Source organism: Ictidomys tridecemlineatus, chromosome 4, assembly GCF_052094955.1.
Source record: "Ictidomys tridecemlineatus isolate mIctTri1 chromosome 4, mIctTri1.hap1, whole genome shotgun sequence".
In the NCBI taxonomy this organism is placed as follows: domain Eukaryota; kingdom Metazoa; phylum Chordata; class Mammalia; order Rodentia; family Sciuridae; genus Ictidomys; species Ictidomys tridecemlineatus.
Genome location: NC_135480.1, coordinates 59,549,728 through 59,569,565, shown reverse-complemented (window position 1 = coordinate 59,569,565; position 19,838 = coordinate 59,549,728). Strand labels below are relative to the sequence as shown.

General features: G+C 37.5%; 1 protein-coding gene across 1 annotated transcript; it reads right to left on the bottom strand.

The window, feature by feature from the left end:
• Positions 1 to 14,691: 14,691 nt before the first annotated feature.
• Positions 14,692 to 15,636, bottom strand: LOC101962382 (olfactory receptor 52R1). Its single transcript, XM_005323308.2, has one exon. The coding sequence runs from the start codon at positions 15,634 to 15,636 to the stop codon at positions 14,692 to 14,694; it is 945 nt and encodes a 314-aa protein (XP_005323365.2).
• Positions 15,637 to 19,838: the final 4,202 nt, after the last annotated feature.

The following is a 19,838-nucleotide window of genomic DNA, read 5'->3' as shown; positions in this document are numbered from 1 at the left end:
GATTAAAGTTACAGTAGAGGGTGGCAGAATAAGAATATAGAATGAGAGGGATTAATTGACATGTGGGTCCTTGAGGAAAGTAGTAGGTGACTTAATGCACGGCATGATAGTAAAACACATTAAAAAGATGAGGATTAGCACTTCCATAGACATTAATTTGAGTAATTTGTAAATGTGTAATTTGGTGGAGAGTTATGCAAAACAATTATCATCTGAGACGTTTACCTTTTTCTCTCTGAATAAATACAGAGACATTTCCTGCTATCCATAAAGTGTGGAATGTTAGATACTGGCTTAAGATAGGGCAGAGATCTGCAATTTATAGACAAAGAATTGTTATAGAAACTTGATCAATTATAATTCTACAAATATTTTTAAAGGTATATATTTATACAACTAATATTTAGCAAGATTTGAAATGAAATAATAGCAGTTTTAGTTACTTATAATTCTAGTACTTTTAAATCAAGCTTTTCAAAATATAAACTTTATTTCATAAATCCTTTGTAATAAGTATACACATTATAATTTTTAAGTGTCAGTTTTCAGTATTTTTTGTTAAATCTCTTATTACCTGGGATTTAATTCTGATAAAAATCTTCCAAATTTTTAGTTATAAATCATTAGATAATGTTACATTATTGTGTGCCCTACTGGTTTTGAAGTTTTCTGTAAGACTATTGGCATATTTGATAAGAAGCAATCAAAGCACAAAGTCAATACAATGAACATTTTTCTCTACCTTTTTTTTTTTATCAGCTACATGTGCAGAGGAGCCTTCTCTGTCTTTGCTAGCAGATGGAATAAAACTCTGAAGCCACGGACTTTATACCCAGCTGGGATTGAACTGTGAGATCATCAGAAAGATATGGATCTTCCTTGGGTCATGATCCAAGAAATGCTGAAATCCCTCTCCCCTATCTATAAACATAAGGCAGTGCTGTGAAATCTCAGAAGGGTTTTAGTTACTAATTCAAGTGAAGAGAGGTCTCCAGGGACTTTTAAAAAACAGTTCTCCATATGTATGTGTTCTCTGTGAATTCAACCAACCACAGGTGAAAAATATTTGGAAAAAAAATGACATCTTTTCTGAACAGATTTTTTTTCTTGTCATTATTCCCTAAACACTATAGTATAATGATTATTTATGTATCATGTTCATTGTAATAGAGATTCTAAATAATCTAGAGACACTTTAAAATGTACAGTGGAATGCGCATAGGCTATATGCAAGCACAACACCATTTTATACAAGGTATTAAAGCATCTGTGCCTTCTGTTGTGTGTGTGTGTATGTGTGTGTGTGTGTGTGTGTGTGTGTGTGTGTGTGTGTGTAGTAGGAGGGTCCTATAACATATTTCCCACTTACATTGAATGATGAAAATAAATGGAAGGTATATTGAGTTCTTTATATTCTGTACATTAATCCTGCATCAGAAAACTAGCTAGCAAAGATTTTATACCATCCTTTATGCTATTTTCAGTCTTGTTTCCTTTACTGTCCAGAAGTTTTCAATTTAATGCCATCCCATTTATTAATTTTTTGGGGGGAGGGAGATGCTGCTGGGAATTGAACTCAGAGCCACTCAAACACTGAGCCAGATCCCCAATGCTATTTTGTATTTTATTTAGAGATAGGGTCTCACTGAGTTGCTAAGTGAGTGCCTCATTTTTGCTGGGGCTGGCTTCAAACTCATGATCCTCCTGCCTCAGCCTCCCCAGCTGCTGGGATTACAGGCATGTGCCACCATGCCTGGCTCCATTTATTAATTCTTGATGCTATTTCCTGAGCCTTTTGGAGTCCTATTGAGGAAGTCGTTGCCTGAACCTGTAGGTTGGAGTGCTGACCCTGTTTTCTTTTAGGAGTCACAAAATTGTTGGTTTAATTACTAGATTTTGATCCATTTTGGAAAATTTAGATTTGTTCTCACCACTGGGAAATAGGAGTATGCTTGCTATTGTCTTTGGATTTTAAGTATGCCAGGAAGATAGGAAAACAAACTACTGTTGATTGGGATACTCACAGTGATAATGAAGAGGGAGGAAAAGTTGTATCCCAATCCCCAGGAGTCCTAAAGAGGATAATATGTTCATTCTCAAAGCCATCTCTCTTCAGCAACCTACAAGCTTTTCCCCCAAGAATGAGTCAGTACCTGATCTTATCACAGGAAAGCAGGCAACTGACACTCCAAACCTAGGCCCTTGTGTTCCTAGGAAAGAAGATTTAGTCAGACACGGAGAGTCATGCAGGAGAACTTTATTAGAAGTGAAAGTAAGGTGAAAATAAAGTAAAAGAAAAGTGAGGCTTAAGCTAAAAGCACTCTCAACGGAGAGAGTGGGCCGTCTCCAAGCAGAGAATGACAGAGGAGACAATACTGTCCCCGATTTTATTACTGTTTGATGTTTACCAGGATAACTGGGGATCACCTTCTGTACTCTTTGCCAATCAGATGTTCAACTCCTCCTTCACCTTGAGCTGTGGAGTTTTTGACCTTAGTTTGTCCTATGGGGAAGTGTCATGGTGGCCATCCTATTTAGGGGGTTTCATCTTCAAGTCAATGCCATGTTAATGTGGTCACTGGGTCAATAGCTGGTCAGAAGTTACCTTAGTGTGCCTGCGCTATTAAAGGAATCTTCCTTACCAGTCAAATGGAGATACCTTTAGCCATAATCCCTAGCTTCACACCAACCTCAGTGGACATTGTCAAGATTTAGTCCCATCAATACTTTTACCTTGATGTGTCTTCCCATCACCTCCTTTGCTTCTCATTTACTTTGGAAGTCATTTAAAGAAGGATCCTAAAGTAATTTAAAGAATATTTGTGACCTTGCCTGCATTTCATTGCCCATTGCTACCTATTACCTAACAGTCTGATATAATATTTCAGCCCCATTGTACTCCTGTCTGGAGACACTGAGGTGTATGGACAATACTCATGTACATGTGTACTTGTTCTGTTACTTAATATTTTAGTGAAGTAGTAAGTTCAAGTTTCTGGACTTGGAGTGTAATGCCAGATTCTTGGGACCCCAATAGACCTCCAGGAGCCGAATCCGATGCAATCACACAAGAGTCTTTATTGCAAGCTTGAGCCTGGACTCACAACCATTCCCATGCTGCAGTCCCAGGGAGTGAGTCTTAGTCCTTTGTTCAGTGAGATTTTATAGGTTTTGGGGAGATACTCTATGCATCACAACATCACACAGCAAATCATTCCATACTGCGGGAAAATCAAACAACTTTTAACATTGATTAGCACATTCACTGGCGGAAACAAGTTGGGTAGGGGTGATTGGTTAGTACAAGAGGGGGATTCCTTTGTACTGATTGGTTTAAGCCACGAGGGGAGTATGTGCTAAACTACATGGTTTCCCAACATATTATCAACTACCATAAATTACTGGGGGTCATCTGGCATCCCAGGTATTTTCCCTGTCTCAAGCTGATTGGAGGTTGCTAGGGGGGTTGCTATGGGTCCCCACCTAGCCTAACTGAGTCAGGGACACCTGGCGCTGCAGATTTCTCCTGTTATTTGAAGACAAACAACTCAGCAGGGTGGGTATGTGCCTAGGAGTGCTCTGAGGGTTTTTCCAAGGACAAGGGTCATGCCCCCTTTCTTAGGACAGGCCTTCAGATAGAAGCTGCTGTTATTTATTTATTTTCAAAAATAGAGTTACATCAGTTTCTCAGGAGGAGTTTGACCTCCCTTGTCAATGTAGGCTGTTGGGTAATGGAGGTAGACTTCTTGACATCCCAGCTATTCTAGATCCACAGGAAAGGAGAAGATCCACACCTGAACATTGTGCTTCTCCTTTATAGAGAAGACACACATGGGGAAAGATTATTGTGTTTCTTAGGTATCAATATCAATTTGATCCTCATTTAGCTATTTTTGTGTGATTATTATACACATGTTTTCTTATTTTAGAAATTTTAATGACAGAAAGCCTGAGGGGTTCAATTCAAGCACTGTAACTACATAGGCCTCCTACTGAGCATTTTCACAGATAAATATCAAGAACAAAAATGGACAGTGATCAAATCATTGTGAGGATTTTGAGTGATTGTTAAAGAATCAGAAGGGTCACGACCCATGCTTTCAAGGATCTAATAACCTCAATAAAGTTTATACCCAATTCTTTCTATACTGGTTTGATCAGGAAATAATGAAATGGTTTCTGATTATCTCTGCTTCTTGTACTCAAGCCCCTGTGTAATCCTCTCATGAGGTAGGAACTGTGACTCTCTTGTAACCAATAGAATCTGGTGATGGTGATGGTTCTCACGTGCATGCTTCACATCCTAACTGGGGTGAAACAAGCTGCAAGTTGGGCATGTTCATACAGCAAAGCCTGAGGGCAGGCTCTAGCCATCAATCAACCAGGAGGTAAATGTGGCCTTCTCCAGACATACATAGTGAGAAATTGAGTCCTTCAGTTCAACAGGCCACAAGTACCCATGAGATTCTGCTCAGGGCCATGAGAACTTTGAAGCATACTGAAACTGGTCTTGAAGATCAGGGTCAGGTCCTATTCCTTGGTGTTGAAGACTGAACACCCAGAAAATACCAAGGCAAGAGCAATAAGTTTTATTTAAAGGAGAAGGAGGGAGGGAGGGAGGGAGAGAGGGAGAGAGGGAAAGAGGCAGAGAGGAAGAGAGGGAGAGAAACTCCTCCAGAAAAGAGGGGATCCAGAGCTGGTGCCCCAGGGACTGGGGGGTGGCTTGCCCCTTTTATAGATCTTAGGTTTCCTTTGTTTTCATGCCACCTCCTCTCACCTTGCCCAAAAGGTGGAGTCAAGGGTAGAAATGTAGCTACCCTGGGGATACTCATTAACAACTCCTAGCTGGGAGGAGCAATTCCCTGGAAGCAGATGACCTTGACCATAAGTGAGGAAGAGCTCTGAAAGTGTCTTAAAGGTATCAACATTCCAATTCCTTTGAATCTGCGTCCATCTTCCTGACCTGATTTTCTGACCAAAACTGACCTTTGTTCTTATTTTCAAATCCTTCTTCAGCTAAGGCTGAAGTGAGGTACCAGCCTTATTTTGAGGATTAAGCTTACTGTACTAGTCTCCTGACTTAAAGAAACTGAGAGATAAAATGTTCCTGTTGTTTTGAGGCACTACTTAATGGCTTAAAGAAATGCAACTTGATTGTTCTTTTATACCCTACAATGTGTGGTTGCTAATGAGCATAGAAACATTAATATATAGAGTGACATTTATTGCAATATATGTTATATTTTCATTTTAATTAAATCATTACTCAAAGCAACCTATCTTCCTAAATCTTTGTGTCTTTGCAGCATCCCTGGGAAAATTAGCCCAAATCTAATCTGTTCATACTGGATGAAAATGGCCCCCTACACACTTGGGATTTATTCTTAGATATTTTATACATGTAAATAATTCTTGATCACAGATAGGGAAGGTAAATTAATACATAGACTTTTGGCTATAATTTGCTTCATTCTTCATTAGCCCCACCATCTTTCTCTCAAGTTACTTTTCATTGCATCATTAGTAAATTGCTTTTCTCCTATTTTGAAATGGGCTCTGAAAACTGAGTAGTTTATTCTCCCCAAGAGCACAGGAACTGGACATTTGGGAAGAGTATGAGATAAGGGGATGGCAAAAATTGCAGTTGTCAGAGCATGGCTTACACTTGAAAAGTAGTGAGACTTTTATACCCAGATAAGGACTTAAAAGCCACACGCAGAGACAAAATCAGATATTATATTAAGAACATTGTTTTTTTGGCACCTGCTTTTTGGTTATTAATGTGAGGTCATGAGAGTGTTCTTTGCTTGTAATTGTTAGTATTTTGTAGCTTTGCCCACTTGTGCATGTATAGTTTAGTGTTTCTTAAAATTTAATTTTATAGATTTTAAATTTTATTTTGACATGTAATAATAGTACATATTTATGAGGGTACAGTGTGATATTTTAATATGTTCACACAATGTACTAATCATATCACCTCAAACATTTATCATTTCTTTATTTTAGGGACATTAAAAAGTCTACCAGCTATTTTGAAGTTCAGTGTTTTTGAATAAAGAGCAAAAGAAATAGAAGAATCGCTTGACCCTGAGAAAGGAGTATCCACTCACATTCACTCACATAGCTATGTTTTCAAAATATGTGTGCACACACCCAGACAGCTCAGTGCACAGATACAGACTTAGGGAAAGCACAAATAATAAATAATGAAAACTAGGGAATTATTTTATTCAGATGATTTTTCTCTTAAAGAAGAAGAGATTTTAAATGGTTCCAATATAATACCACCTTATGGCCTTCCTCCAGCCCCTTACCAACCTTCAGTATTATACTTTAATGAAGCTTTTTCTTCATCAGTGAATTTTAATTATACAGACTAATGGGTTTCACTGTGGCATATTTGTATATGCATATAATATATTTTGATCAGGGAAGGTTATTTTTGATAAATGCTCTCTCCATAGGCAGATAGGCTGCTGCAAAGACTGGTGTGCTCATCTCTTGCAACATCTAGGAGGAAGGCCCTGGCTGTGTGTTACGAATTTTCTATTGCCCTAAGGGACGAATGAAAGAAGCAATGATCATTCTCATTCTGTCTGATCAGAATAAGAAGGTGCTTACTCTTCAGGACAGTGAGCTTGTTGTCATTAATACTTGCATCATTAGGAAATACAAGAAAATCAGATGGAGGTTTAAAAACCAGTAAACCAAAATCAATTTTGGTGTCTTGGATGAACATAAATTTATGTTGTCACATACATGATGTATTCTTGGAGAAGCGATGATTTTTTAACTGCCTGAGATGGGGCTACAGATTTTTAGGTGGCCACACACAGAAAAAAAGGAACAGGGATTACATATATTGCTATTTATGTGTTGTATGAGAATATACTGGATACTCATTAAAAGTCAGGTGCTTGATAGTTCATTTATATGTTTCATTTCATTATAACCCTATTAAATGAGCATGCTGTCTTACATTAGTAACAACAAAAGGATAAAATAAAAGAAGTAGAGTGATTATCTCAAATAAAACAATTCATGAATTGCTGAGCTAGTTTGAGTTTCCTATCTTCCTGATAGCTAAGCCCATGGATTTTCCAGTAATCAATTTCCATAGGCCAGTGAGTGAAAATAGTATAAATGTCATGACTATTTGCATTTCTATTTTTACACAAGTTATTATATTTAATTTTTCCAATTACTCTTGGGTATAAATACAGGTATTATTCTTTCCGGGTATCGGAAAGATCCCATCTATCCTGAAATGTCAGTGGAGATTGCCTCTAGGGCCCTTACTGTGAGAACTGACTTTCAGATAAAAATGTCCTCAGGAATGTAAAAGTGACCAAATCCTTCAATATTTCCCTCTTTCTCATATAAAACAAATTTATGGCTTTTACAACTTGATTCAAAATTTATATGTTCAGTTGTCTATTTTTAAGTTTTGTTTTTCTTCAATTAATATAAGGAAGAGTAAAAACAGTCCAGCAAAAATCTAGCATGGAATTATTCTGTCAGTTGACCTAAGAATAGTTCTATGTCTATGTAAAATCATGATAGATTAAATATTTTAAATCTAATGGAGGGCCATTATATTTTTCATGACAAAGATTCCTGAATCCTCGCTCTTCAAGAACATATTGAGTATTTCCTCACTTAGATATGCTTAAAAATTTTTCTTAGATGAAATTTAATGATAGATAATAATTTTGATGAGTTTGAGAAATATGGTTATTTATACTTCTTTGGCCCTTGTCTGATAAGAATGAAGAAAACCAAATAGATGCTTCTATTTTAGGAAAAATTTCCCACAACATTTCTCTACCATGGTTTCCTGGGTATGCTTAAACTTCACTCCAAAGATAAAGATTAAGACATGTTTTTGGACATGGAAGGCACCAGTAGGCAGACATTGAGCAGAGTGACAGAAATCACTTTGAGCTTAGGGCAACTAAAGCAATGAGAGAATTAAAAACAGAGCTTGAAGATACACTGGGACAGGATGACACAAATGTACAGACATATGTGCTAAATACCATGGGCAGAGGTTTTCCAGAAGATAGCTACAGCATCTTGATAGCTATTGTAATCCAACCATGGGAAGACTACAGGAGTCCATAGATATGATTTGGTGTGTGCATGCACCAGCGGAAGTCAAGGGGATGCCCTGGTTGAAGCAGATGGGGATCCAGAACATAAAAAGGGGGTTCATTCACAGAACACTGTGTTGCTATCACTGTTCTTTTCTTGGTGCCAATAATTGGAACGAAATGACATGGTGGGATAGAAGGCAGATGGCTGCATCTATTGACCACCTGTGACTAGCAGAAGACAAACCATGGATGAAGCAAACCTGGAATGATCAAGGCAGGTATAGTGTTTGATTTTATAGGCTTAGAACCAATAAAATGGATAATGTCTTAGATGAAATGGACATGAGAACACTTCCCCATGAAAACTAGAAGGCTCAGGAAGAATTGCATAGGGTCACAGAATTAGTTAGTGCAGGCCACACAGAAAACAGCAATATTTCTCTCAACAATCATGGCATAACTATAAAGATTGGGAAACAGATCCATACTTGGGAATCCTCCCACACTGGAAAGACAGAGAGGCAAGTATGTGTGTGAGCAGGGAGGCAGGGAGAGGGTGCTTAATCAGAAGATGATGGTTGCACTAGTATTTCAGGGAGATACATACACTTTACAGAGACTAACCAAGCAATAAGCACATTTTTAGAAGGACTGGAGACTATAAATGTAAAGTCATTAGAAAATGATCTAAACAAAAAGCCACTTATCATATGCCAATAAAAACAAATTTTTTTTTATAAATTAAACCTAAAAATGTTGGGATGTATCTAATTTCACCTAATGATAGTACTTATAAACCACAGGCTCAGATTTATAAATGAAGAATAAAAATTTCAATCAATAAATCTTCAACAGAAATGAGTCAAATGTGATAATGTCAGGGTGTAATCCTGGTGTTGTATCATTACTAATAAGAATTTTAAAAATTAAATTATATATAAAGAAATAAATTAATTTTACATTAGTCCTGTGTGCAGTTATGAACACTCTTACCTTTTGTAAACATGAAATTTAATGAAATTGGAAAAATTAAAAAGAGGAGGGTTAGGTGCGATCATGTACACCTGTAATTCCAGTGGCTCAGGAGGCTGAGGCAGGAAGATCATGAGTTCAAAGCCAGCCTCAGAAAAAGTGAGGTGCTGAGCAACTCAATGGGACCCTGTCCTTAAATAAAATACAAAATAGGGCTGAGAACGTGGCTCAGTTGTCAAGTGATCTTGAGTTTAGTCCCTGATACCCTTCTATCTACCAAACAAACAAACAAACAAACAAACAAACAAACAAAAAACCAAAAGAAGATGAGAGGGAGGGAGAAACAGGTGCTATTAGAATCTTTCCTGTTCTCCTGATGCTCATTTGATTCCTTATAGCATCCTAAAAACTGATGCTGTGATTTGCCTTCTTGATCTGGGGCAAGTTCAGGGTTTTGTTATTATTGTTGTTGTTGTTTTTGTTTTTCCTCTTGGAACTCAACTTTTCCCCTAAGCATTCCTAAAGGACAAATCCCCACTCAGAATTTGCTCAGGATTCTTTGGTCAAAACGTGTAATGAGTAATCTCTGTCCTGTAAGCTGAAACCTAAGCTCTTCAGAAAGACAGAGCCTGTGTTTTGCTCCACAGCCTGATTTGTCTCTGTATCCACTTCCTGTGTCTTGATCTCTCTTGGTTCATGTCTACAGATGTTAATTCCTCTGCCTCAAATTTCCTTTCCATTTTCATTCATCTGATGAATTAAAACTACTCATTTGGAACGCAGACTACTTGTCACCTTTCTAGTGATGTCTTCTGGTTCTCAGAATCATTTTAACACATTTCTACCTTAAACTTATTTCACCCTAATTTCAGAGTCATTGTATTACTTGGAACACATACTTCCTATTTAATTCATTCATTTATTTTTTAAAACTCTATTTAGTTTTCTAAAAAATATCTTTATTTTTTTATGTGGTGCTGAGACTCGAACCCAGTGCCTCACATACGTGAGGCAAGCACTCTACCACTGAGCTACAACCCCAGCCCCTATTTATTTTTTTTTAAAGGTCTCTCTCTCATGACTGAATTGTAAGCACTGATTTCAATACTAGGCTCTGTCTTTCCCATGCTCAGCATGGAGACTTGATACTTTCTTCCTAATCAGTACAATATTCCAGCTTTTGAGTAAAGCACTATAGGTATTTCTGAATACTTGTCATTAAGTCCCTGCCCTCAAATGGGGGAATTCATAAGTAGATAGACTCCTTGTGTATACATAAATGCTTTGTTCTAGTCAGCTTTCCATTTCTTTGATGAAATATTTGAGATAATCAGTATAAAAGGGGAAAAGTTTATTTTGACCCCCAGATTCAGAGGTTTCAGTACATGGTTGCTTGGTTCTGTTGCTTTTGGTCTGTGGCAGCACCCTGCATCATTGCAGGAGTTCGTGGTGGAGGCCTATTCACTTCAAGGCTATGAGAAAGCAGAGAGGGAGGAATGGGGTGGTTCCATTATTTTCTTCAAGGGTAAGCTCCCAGTGACCTTCCACTAGGTCTACCTCCTAAAGGCTCTACTACCTCCTAAAAGTGTCACAGGTTGGGGACCCATGGGTCTTTGGAGGATATTCAAGATCCATACTGTAGCATACTTTCTGTTTGAGGGGAAGAAAGCAACGATTATGGTTTCTCTCTGAGAGGTGAGGAAATGATAAAAGGTATTGGTACTGAACAAAAGACCTGAACTAGGACTAGACCCCAGGTGACCTAACTCTATAGCTCTCTGCTCACTCCTTGGCTACACCACCGGCAATCCTAGGCCTAAGTTCTGGGAACTTTGGGGAAAAGGATGATGTTTCAGGGCCAGTTTCCTCAGTAGCTGCTGCTTGAAGCATGCCAGGACTAGTATGTAAATAAACCAGCAATGCTGTTTAGATTTATGCACTTCTGTATAGGCTGGTGAAAGTGAATGTCCATAGAGAGTCTATAAAATTGATAGTTATGTTTTAAAATCCTACACAAGACCTCTTTAGAACACACTATTTATCATTCAAGTAAAATTTGTCATTTAACAAATAAACTTTTCCTACTTACACCCATTTACCATATTCCAGGCTACCATTGAACTGTTAAACCTACACCAAAAAGAATGATTTGGTGGTTTCCCTCAAAAAGCCTCAGTGAGTTGAGAAAAAAACAAAAAAAGAAGGAAAATATTACTGTTGATAGTTACACAAAACAATACATAGAAATGTTCATTGAAGTTATGGAATATGTGACAGAATTAATAATCCTCCACTTGGATTTAATAAAATTAGTTTCATTAATAAATTCTGTTGGGTCTTCTATGTATAGGGTCATGCCATCTGTAAACAGACATGATTGGATTTCCTTTTTTTTAAATACACTACAACAGTGGAATGCAGTATAATTCTTATTACATATGTAGAGCACAATTTTTCGTATCTCTGTATATAAAGTATGTTCATGCAAATTTATACCTTTATACATGTACTTATTTTTAAAATTTTTTATATTTTTGGTAGAGTGCTTGTCTCACATGCATAAGGCCCTGGGATCAATCCCTAGCACCACACACACACACACACACAAAAAAAAAAAAGATTTGACTTATTTGTTTCCTATTTATATCCCTTTAATTTTCTTTTCTTGCATGATCACTATGGCTAGAGTTTTAAGAACTATATTGAATAGGAATGTTGAGAGTGAACATCCTGGATTCATTTCTGATTTTTTCAGATTTTCTCTATTCAATGATGTTGGCTTTAGAATTGCCATATATAGGCTTTATGATATTGAGGTAAGTTCCTTTTCTTTCTAGTTTCTTTAGTGTTTTTAAAGAGAATAAATGTTGGATTTTGTTAAGGGATTTTTCTGCATCTATCAAGATGATTATATGATTTTTGTCTTTAATTTCATTTTATATGTTGAATTTCATTTATTGACTTTTATATGTTGAGCCAACCTTACATTCATGAGATGAATTCAACTTGATTATGGTATTCAGTCATCTTAATGTGAAGATTGAGTGCAGATTGTTAATACTGTATTTGAGATTTTTATATCTAGGTTCATCAGGATATTGTTTTGTAGTTTTCTTTCTTTAATGTGTTTATTTGTGTGGCTTTGGTATCAGGGTGATTCTAGCTTTATAAAATGAATGTGGGAGTATTCCTTCCATTTACATTTTATGTAATAGTTTGAGAAAGATTAGCATTATTTCTTCTTTAAATGTTTCGTATAACTCAGCTAAGAATCCATCTGGTCCTTGGTTTTTTATTTTTGGAAGTTGTTTTATTACTGTTTTCTATTTTTGGAAGTTGTCTTATTATTGTTTAAGTCTGTTACTGATCTGTTTAGGTTTTCTATATACTCTTGGTTCAATTGGGAGGGTCATATGGTCTAGAAATATGTCATATCTTCTATATTTTCAAATTTATTGGAATATAAGTTTACAAAACAGCTCCTAGTGATCCTGTGGGTTTTAGAAATGCTATGGTAATATCTTCTTTTTCATCTCTAATGTTGTTGATTGGAGTATTTTTTGGTCAGATTGGCTAACAAAATCAATCTTGTTTATTTTTTCAAAGAACCAAATCTTTGTTATGTTGATAATCAAGTTATGGAACAAGCCTAGGGGCCCATCCACAGATGAATAGATTAAAATATGTGGTTTATATATACAATGGAGTTTTACTCTACCATAAAAAAGAATGAAATTGTCATTTGCTGGCAAACTGATGAACTAGAGAGCATTATGCTAAGTAAAATAAGCCAAACTTAGAACAAACTTAGAAAGTAAAGGGTCAAATATTTTCCCTCACATGAGAAAGTTAGAGAGAGAGAGGGAAGGATAGAGAGGGGGAGAGAGAGAAAGAGGGAGAAAGAGAGAGAGAGAGAGAGAGAGAGAGAGAGAATGAGCAAGAGAGAGAGAGAAATAAAACTGGATTTCACAGAAATATAAGGGAAAACAATAGAGTAAAGGAAGAGGATTGAGAGAAAGGAAGGAGTGGAGGACATGGGGAAGTAATGGGAAATTAAATCTACTGAATTATGGTATCTCCATGTATGACCATGATCATATATACATGTACATGTGTATCATATGTATGCAATAATGTGGTATAACAACAACAACAACAGAATGAAGATCAATAGGAAGAACAAGTAGATAGAGGAAAAGGGAAGCTATTGGAGATAAGATTGATCAAATTATGTTATGTGCATCTATAAATTTGGCACAATAAATCCCACTATTATGTATAATTATAATGCACCAAAAAAGTCTAAAAAAAGTTCTGTTGGTAATTCAAGTCATCATTCCATTTCATCTGGAGTCTATATCACTGCATTTTAAACATCTATATTTTGTTTCCAGAGAAAAATTATTCTTCCCATGGTAGAACTTCCCTTTATACCATCTTTCCCAGAGCAGCCTGTTGCAGGTACTATGTTTTTGGTAGTAAGAAAACTGTTGCTGAAAGTCTAGTTTATAATATCCACTGACCCCTTTCTACACTAGTCAAAAGACAATTAAAATGAAAATATATGTTGAGGAGGTATCCTGTCCCTGTGCCCTTGATCTTCTTATCAAAGCATTAAGTTTCAAATAGTACTAGCACACTCAGGATACAAACATTGGTATAAATAAAGTGTAATTTTAAATTTCTTCCTAAGGCACCATTTTGCACACCTCTAGGAGCATCACTAGTATGAATTACAATTTTGGGTTTCTTCTCAGAAATAAGCAATCCATAGCCTTTTACTTATATCTCACTAAGACTTCTAGCTGATTTCTCAGGAAGAGCCAATTTCTGCCTTGGAGCTTTTATTTATTTATTTATTTGTTTGTTGTTTATTTTTTCCATTTCTGGCTCTCCTCTATTTTCTATCTCAGAAGTAAAGCCAAGGACATTGCTTAAATTCCTTGGCTTCTGTATCCTTATCTAAAAAATATAATTAGATTATCACATTTGCTTGCCTGTGCCAACCTTCAGTGATGAAAACCTGTAGGAAATAATAGGGCTGTCATTTAGACTTCCAGAAACTAGAGAAATCCAACTCTGGGGAATTCTCTGATGGTGGGCACTTAAGAAAGATTCATTGAGAACTGGAAACTGAAGACTGAGACTCTAGCTTTATCTGGTTTGGGGTAGGTTTCAGGAAAGGGTCATCCTCTGAAAAATCAGGCATTGACCTGTGTTTCTTTTATTCCCCCTCTGATCTCAGAATTTCTGGCCTCAGAATATACCATAGGAGTAGCCAGGGTCTTCAACATCAGCACTTTTCCTTCTATCAATCATATAAAATAATGTTTTAGCCTTCATAATATGTAGATAACATTCTTTGAAGTATCCACTGATTTAACACATGAAACAGTTTTCTTGTAATGGTAAACTTAGGTCATTATCTATCAAATCACTCAGATCTCGAGTTCTCCATATCCTGAGACTTGTGCCTGTTTCTTCAGGAGGGTTGCTAACTTCTGGGTTGGCTGTCCAGGAGATGACTTTGTGATGATGCATAATGGCCTGTCAAACTTTAATCATTATGTCCCCAGATCAATGAGGCTACTGAGAGTATGAGGACATTGTGATCCTTGGCTCAGGGCTCCTTTCCACAACATCCTCTGACAACTCTGTCCCTAATTTGTTTGGTTCTTACTCCATAGATGATGGGGTTGAGCATGGGAGGTACCAGTAAGTAGACATTAGCAAATATGATGTGTACTAAATGGGGCACTTGATGGCCAAACCGGTGGGTGAGGAAGGTAAAAAGGGCTGGAACATATAAGGCAAGAATAACACAGATGTGAGAAGCACAGGTACCAAAAGCCTTGAGACGGGCTTCGCCTGAGGGCAACTGAAGAACAGCCCTCAAAATCATCACATAGGATATGCCAATGACAATGATATCAAAGCCAACCACAGAGAAGGCCACAAAGAGCCCATATCCACGATTGACTCTGGTATCAGCGCACACCAACTTCAGCACAGCCATGTGCTCACAGTAGGACTGTGGAATGACCTTGTTGGGGCAGAAGGGCATCCTGGAGATCATGAAGCAGAAGGGGCTCACCCACAGCAGTCCTCTCACCATCACAACTGACCCCAGTTTGATCACCACAGATGTGGTGAGGATACTAGAGTGCCTCAGTGGGAAGCAGATGGCCACATAGCGGTCCAAGGCCATAGCCATGAGCACCCCAGACTCCACAGAAGAAAAGGCATGGATGAAGAACACCTGGATGAGGCAGGCATGGTATTCAATCTCATGAGCATGGAACCAGAGTATGGCCAGCATTTTAGGCTGTGTGGAGGAGGAGAGGACCAGGTCAGTGAGAGCCAGCATGGCCAGAAAGAGGTACATGGGCTGGTGCAGGGTGTGGTCGGTCCTGATTACATGCAGGATGATGATATTGCCAGCTACAGCCACGACATACATGATACAGAATGGGAAGGCAATCCAAAAGTGGGAACTCTCCAGTCCTGGGATTCCAAGCAGGATGAAGGACATGGGATGAGAGGAGCTGTTCCCTGAAGCCAACATCAGGGGATGGATGTAAAAGTAATTTATTGTCTGCAGATGATAACAATCAAAGCAATTATTATTATTTATTGGTCTTTTGATTCCACAATTGGTTGATAGGGTAGGTAGGCTCCCTAATATCTGGAATAATTTCAACTCTTAAAAGAAATAAAATTTTGTAATGTAAAATGATGTTATTCATTATTTAAAGTGAGTTTAGGACATAGTAGCTGAAAGTATAATTATTTCTAGCATAATCAATACTTTCTTAAATGTAGAATCTGCTAAATGAAAATTATAATGATAGATAATGTCATGATAATTTTCGCCCTTGTATTCTTTACAACTAATTGATCACTCAGCCTTTCCCATATGTCCTTTTTTATCCCTCTATGCCATTATTCAATTGAAAAAATTATTACCTGATTAACAATATCATAGCAATATCAAGATAGAGCCATCTTGCCTCTACTTTGAGTATAAGACAGTTATTTCCTTTCATCAAATGGAGGTGGCCTGCTGCCAGTGAGCACACTATTTGTACCATACTCTGTCTGCCCTTGCCTTATGTGGGTTGTCTCTATAGTTTGATCCCTATGTTGGATGCAATTATCATGAATCCATAAGGACAGAGGTGACTTTTTTCATTCCCAATACCTTTTCACTACTTAATCTTAGCTGTTTTATGCCTTGATTTGAAAGCCTTCGTTGTTACTCTATTCAAAATAGAAATACTGATGAAAGAAGAATAACATTTCAAACCCCTTTAATACATCATCTGTGGGAACTAAGAAAACCTCATTTTCCTAAACTGAATTGTTTCCCACAACTGTTTCTTTAATGTCATAGTTAGGCCAAGCCTCTTTTAAATATTTCCTAGATTATAATAGTATGAGAGAAATGGGGATCAGGCTTTATAAATTTTGCTCTATACCAGAAACTATACTATCCTGTCTTGAAAAAGGCTGAATTTAGCTCAAGACAGATGTTCTTTAGAGCATGGTGACAATTCATATATACACCTTCTCTAGAGTCTAGAACCTCACTTTTATTTACTTTTTCCTGGCCTATCTTCCCAGCATTAGATTTTCTGTTGGAGTCAGAGATTTTTTTTTTCTTTTTCTTTTTTCTCCACCTTTTGCCACCTGTATTTCACTCTCACATTGTGGGGACATAGTCACCAAGGCTAAGTGCAAATTGGAAAATCATGCTTATGCCATCCTCATTCCTTCACCAGATCCTGGAAAAGGTATCACCTAAAGGTCCACTTTCTCACTGTCTTTGATCAGCTGTAGAATGAGTTGTTATTTTTTGAGACACAGCACTGCAGGTTCTTACATATTTATTATTTCTAATTAAAATAAAACCTCTGTATCCTCATTTTACAATGATAAAATAGAGTTGAGAGTCATTAGATCATTTTCCCATGAAATACCAAATTACTGTCAGGGCTCATGGTTCTATTGTCAGGGCTCCTAATGGTGGACACTGCTGCCATTGCTACATAGTGAGTGGTTGGGACTCCCATCCTGGCTTGGTGTGGCAGAGGTGGCTGACTTATCATGACAGAAGCAGACATGAAGGAGGTTGTACAATGTGTACTGAATTGGAGAAAGATCAGCGTTTGGATTCTGGATCACTTCTCCTTCACTGAACTGCTGAGTCTGGACCAGGCTGTAGCAATGCCTGCTGGCATCCGTGTCTCAGATGACATCTTCATTGTTTTTTGCCCATAAGCCTAAATTTTCCTACCCTCCTTGTGAGCAGTGACTCCTTCACCACCACATTTCAACTGCTTACATGGTAAACCCCTTTCCAAATCCACTTTCTGTCTTCCCTTCCATTCATACCCATGCTTTTCAAATTATTATTTTAGAGGCCAGAACTCCCCTATTAAGAGGTGTCTCTTAGTTTTCCTCATTGATTTTGTGGGCTCTATCTTCCTTCTGACTTTCTTGCTTGGGCTGGTGATGTAGGAACAGGGAGGATCTTAGAACTGCATCTGAAATGGGAGATAGGACTCTTGACAAGTAGCTTTATTTTCTCTCTGAATGTTTCCCTATTGTTCCCTGGAATCTAGAGTCTTCACTCTCAGAAATTCCTGTGCCTTTTCCTTTCAGACTTAAGAACTGAACACAGACAGAATTAAGGCTACAAGTCATGTTTAGTAGATACTATGTTGACCAATTATTAGTCATTTTTGTCTAGCATGTGAAGTTTCCAAATTAGAAAATCACAGCTTTATTAGTTTGCTGTAGGGTTTAGAGAGGTTTAGAATTTCCTAAACTATAAGAAAAGAACAATATAATTTCCCTTCTTTCCTAAAACTTCTGTTTCAAAACAGAAGGAAGAAATTAATTCTCATAGTGCAGATCAGTCAGCCTTCAGAAGACATGGCTTATCCAATACAAACCCCAACATAACCCCTGTTTGATCTACTCTATCCTGCTATTAATTATTTTCTCCCTCACCCCAGCAAGAACTCTTATTAGCACAATACATATTGAAAGATTAAATTGTTACATGCTTTTTAAATTTTTTTAAAAAAATATTTATTTATTTATTTATTTATTTATTTATTTATTTATTTATTTATTTATTTTTATGTGGTGCTGAGGATCAAACCCAGTGCTTTGCACATGCTAGGCGAGTGCTCTACCACTGAGCAACAACCCCAGCCCCAACGTTATGTGCTTTTCAAACATTAGAGCTAGAATGATTTAACTTCTGATTCCATGTTTTTATATTCCTCAAAATATAACTTTCAAAACCTTTATGTAGCTGTCATTTGAGGAAATTTGGTTATACAGCATTGTTCTCACACTGAGTAGCTTTCATCTATGCATATGGCTTGACTCCAGCTCTGGTACCCTTGGCTTAATGACTTCTCCCTTGTATGGAAGTAGTTGTACCCATCAGTCAGCTGTGTTTCTGAAGGTAGTGAAGTGACAGAGGTAAATGGAATGAGATCTTGGTGGAGAATAACTTTGGGGAACTAGACTCGCTGTAGGGTGTGGAGCAGGTGGGATTCAGATGGCACCTCCTTCACAGAGAGTTTGAGTGTAGCAGCAGTCTTCCTACCTTTCTAGGTCTCCCTGGAGGACAGAATGGGAGCCCTGATTCATCTCCCCATCTCAGAATGAAGTCCAACAGTCGTGGCTATCAGGATCTGGGATTCTCAGTGAGTCAGGCCTTTCTGCACAGTACATCTCTTTGCCTTGCATGTTCTTGGAGATAGTGAATCCCACTGTTGTCTGGGAAGGGAGGAGGTGCCTATGGCACAGGTAATCACTCACTCTGAGCTCTGCTCTTTGGCAAAGCTGAGCATAGCCACAAGCATATCTAAAGAGGTCCTAGGACATAGTCTTTGGCAAAAACCTTAGATCATTGTCTATTTAAAGGACTATGACTAATCTGTCCCTTCCCCAAGCATTGGTTTCCTCCCTCCCTCTAATTCCCACTGCTTTGTATTCCTACTGGCTCCCTCCGAGAGTAGAAGATAAAACTGGAAACATTAACCCCTAACTTCCCTCTCTTCTCTGTTTACAGAAATGCAAAGAGGAGATTTGAGTGCATGTGCATTGTTGGGATTATATATATGTGAAATTATCTGTACAATTGTATTTTTTGTAAGTGAGTTTCTATGTATTTATAAATAAAAGAATATTTCATGCAATTTGAATAGGTGTTGATATTTCATGTATATTAATGCATGTATTTGAGAGATGTGACAATAAATAGATATGTAACGAACTGAATTTACATGTAAATGTATATGTGTCTAAGGTTGCATATATGTGAAAGAATGGCAAATTATTTGTTTTAAGTATGTATAATTAGCAATATCATCATTCTAGGAATGAGCAGTCACTAAAAGCACATGCTTTGTGAAAGCACTTGCCCTGCTACATACCTGAAAGTGTGAGATGGCTCATGAGCATATATATATATGGGTATGTATATGTAAGAGGTGTGGGCTTGATGAGGATGTTGATAATCCATTTGTGCTTCACTATAACAAGAATGTAAGTTCCCTCACTTCTGAATGGGTGATTATCCAGGGAGGGAATTCTGATGAAGTGTTGTGGTTTGGATGTGCTGGGTTCCCCAAAACTCATGCATAAGACAATGCAAGAAATTTTAGAGGTGACGATTGGGTTAGGAGAGTTATAACATAATCAGTAGTTGAATCCATTGATGGATTAGCTAGGCAGTAACTGTAG

Excerpts from the sequence above, each read along its gene's own strand:
- LOC101962382 (XM_005323308.2), bottom strand. The coding sequence starts at position 15,636 with ATGTTGGCTTCAGGGAACAGCTCCTCTCATCCCATGTCCTTCATCCTG.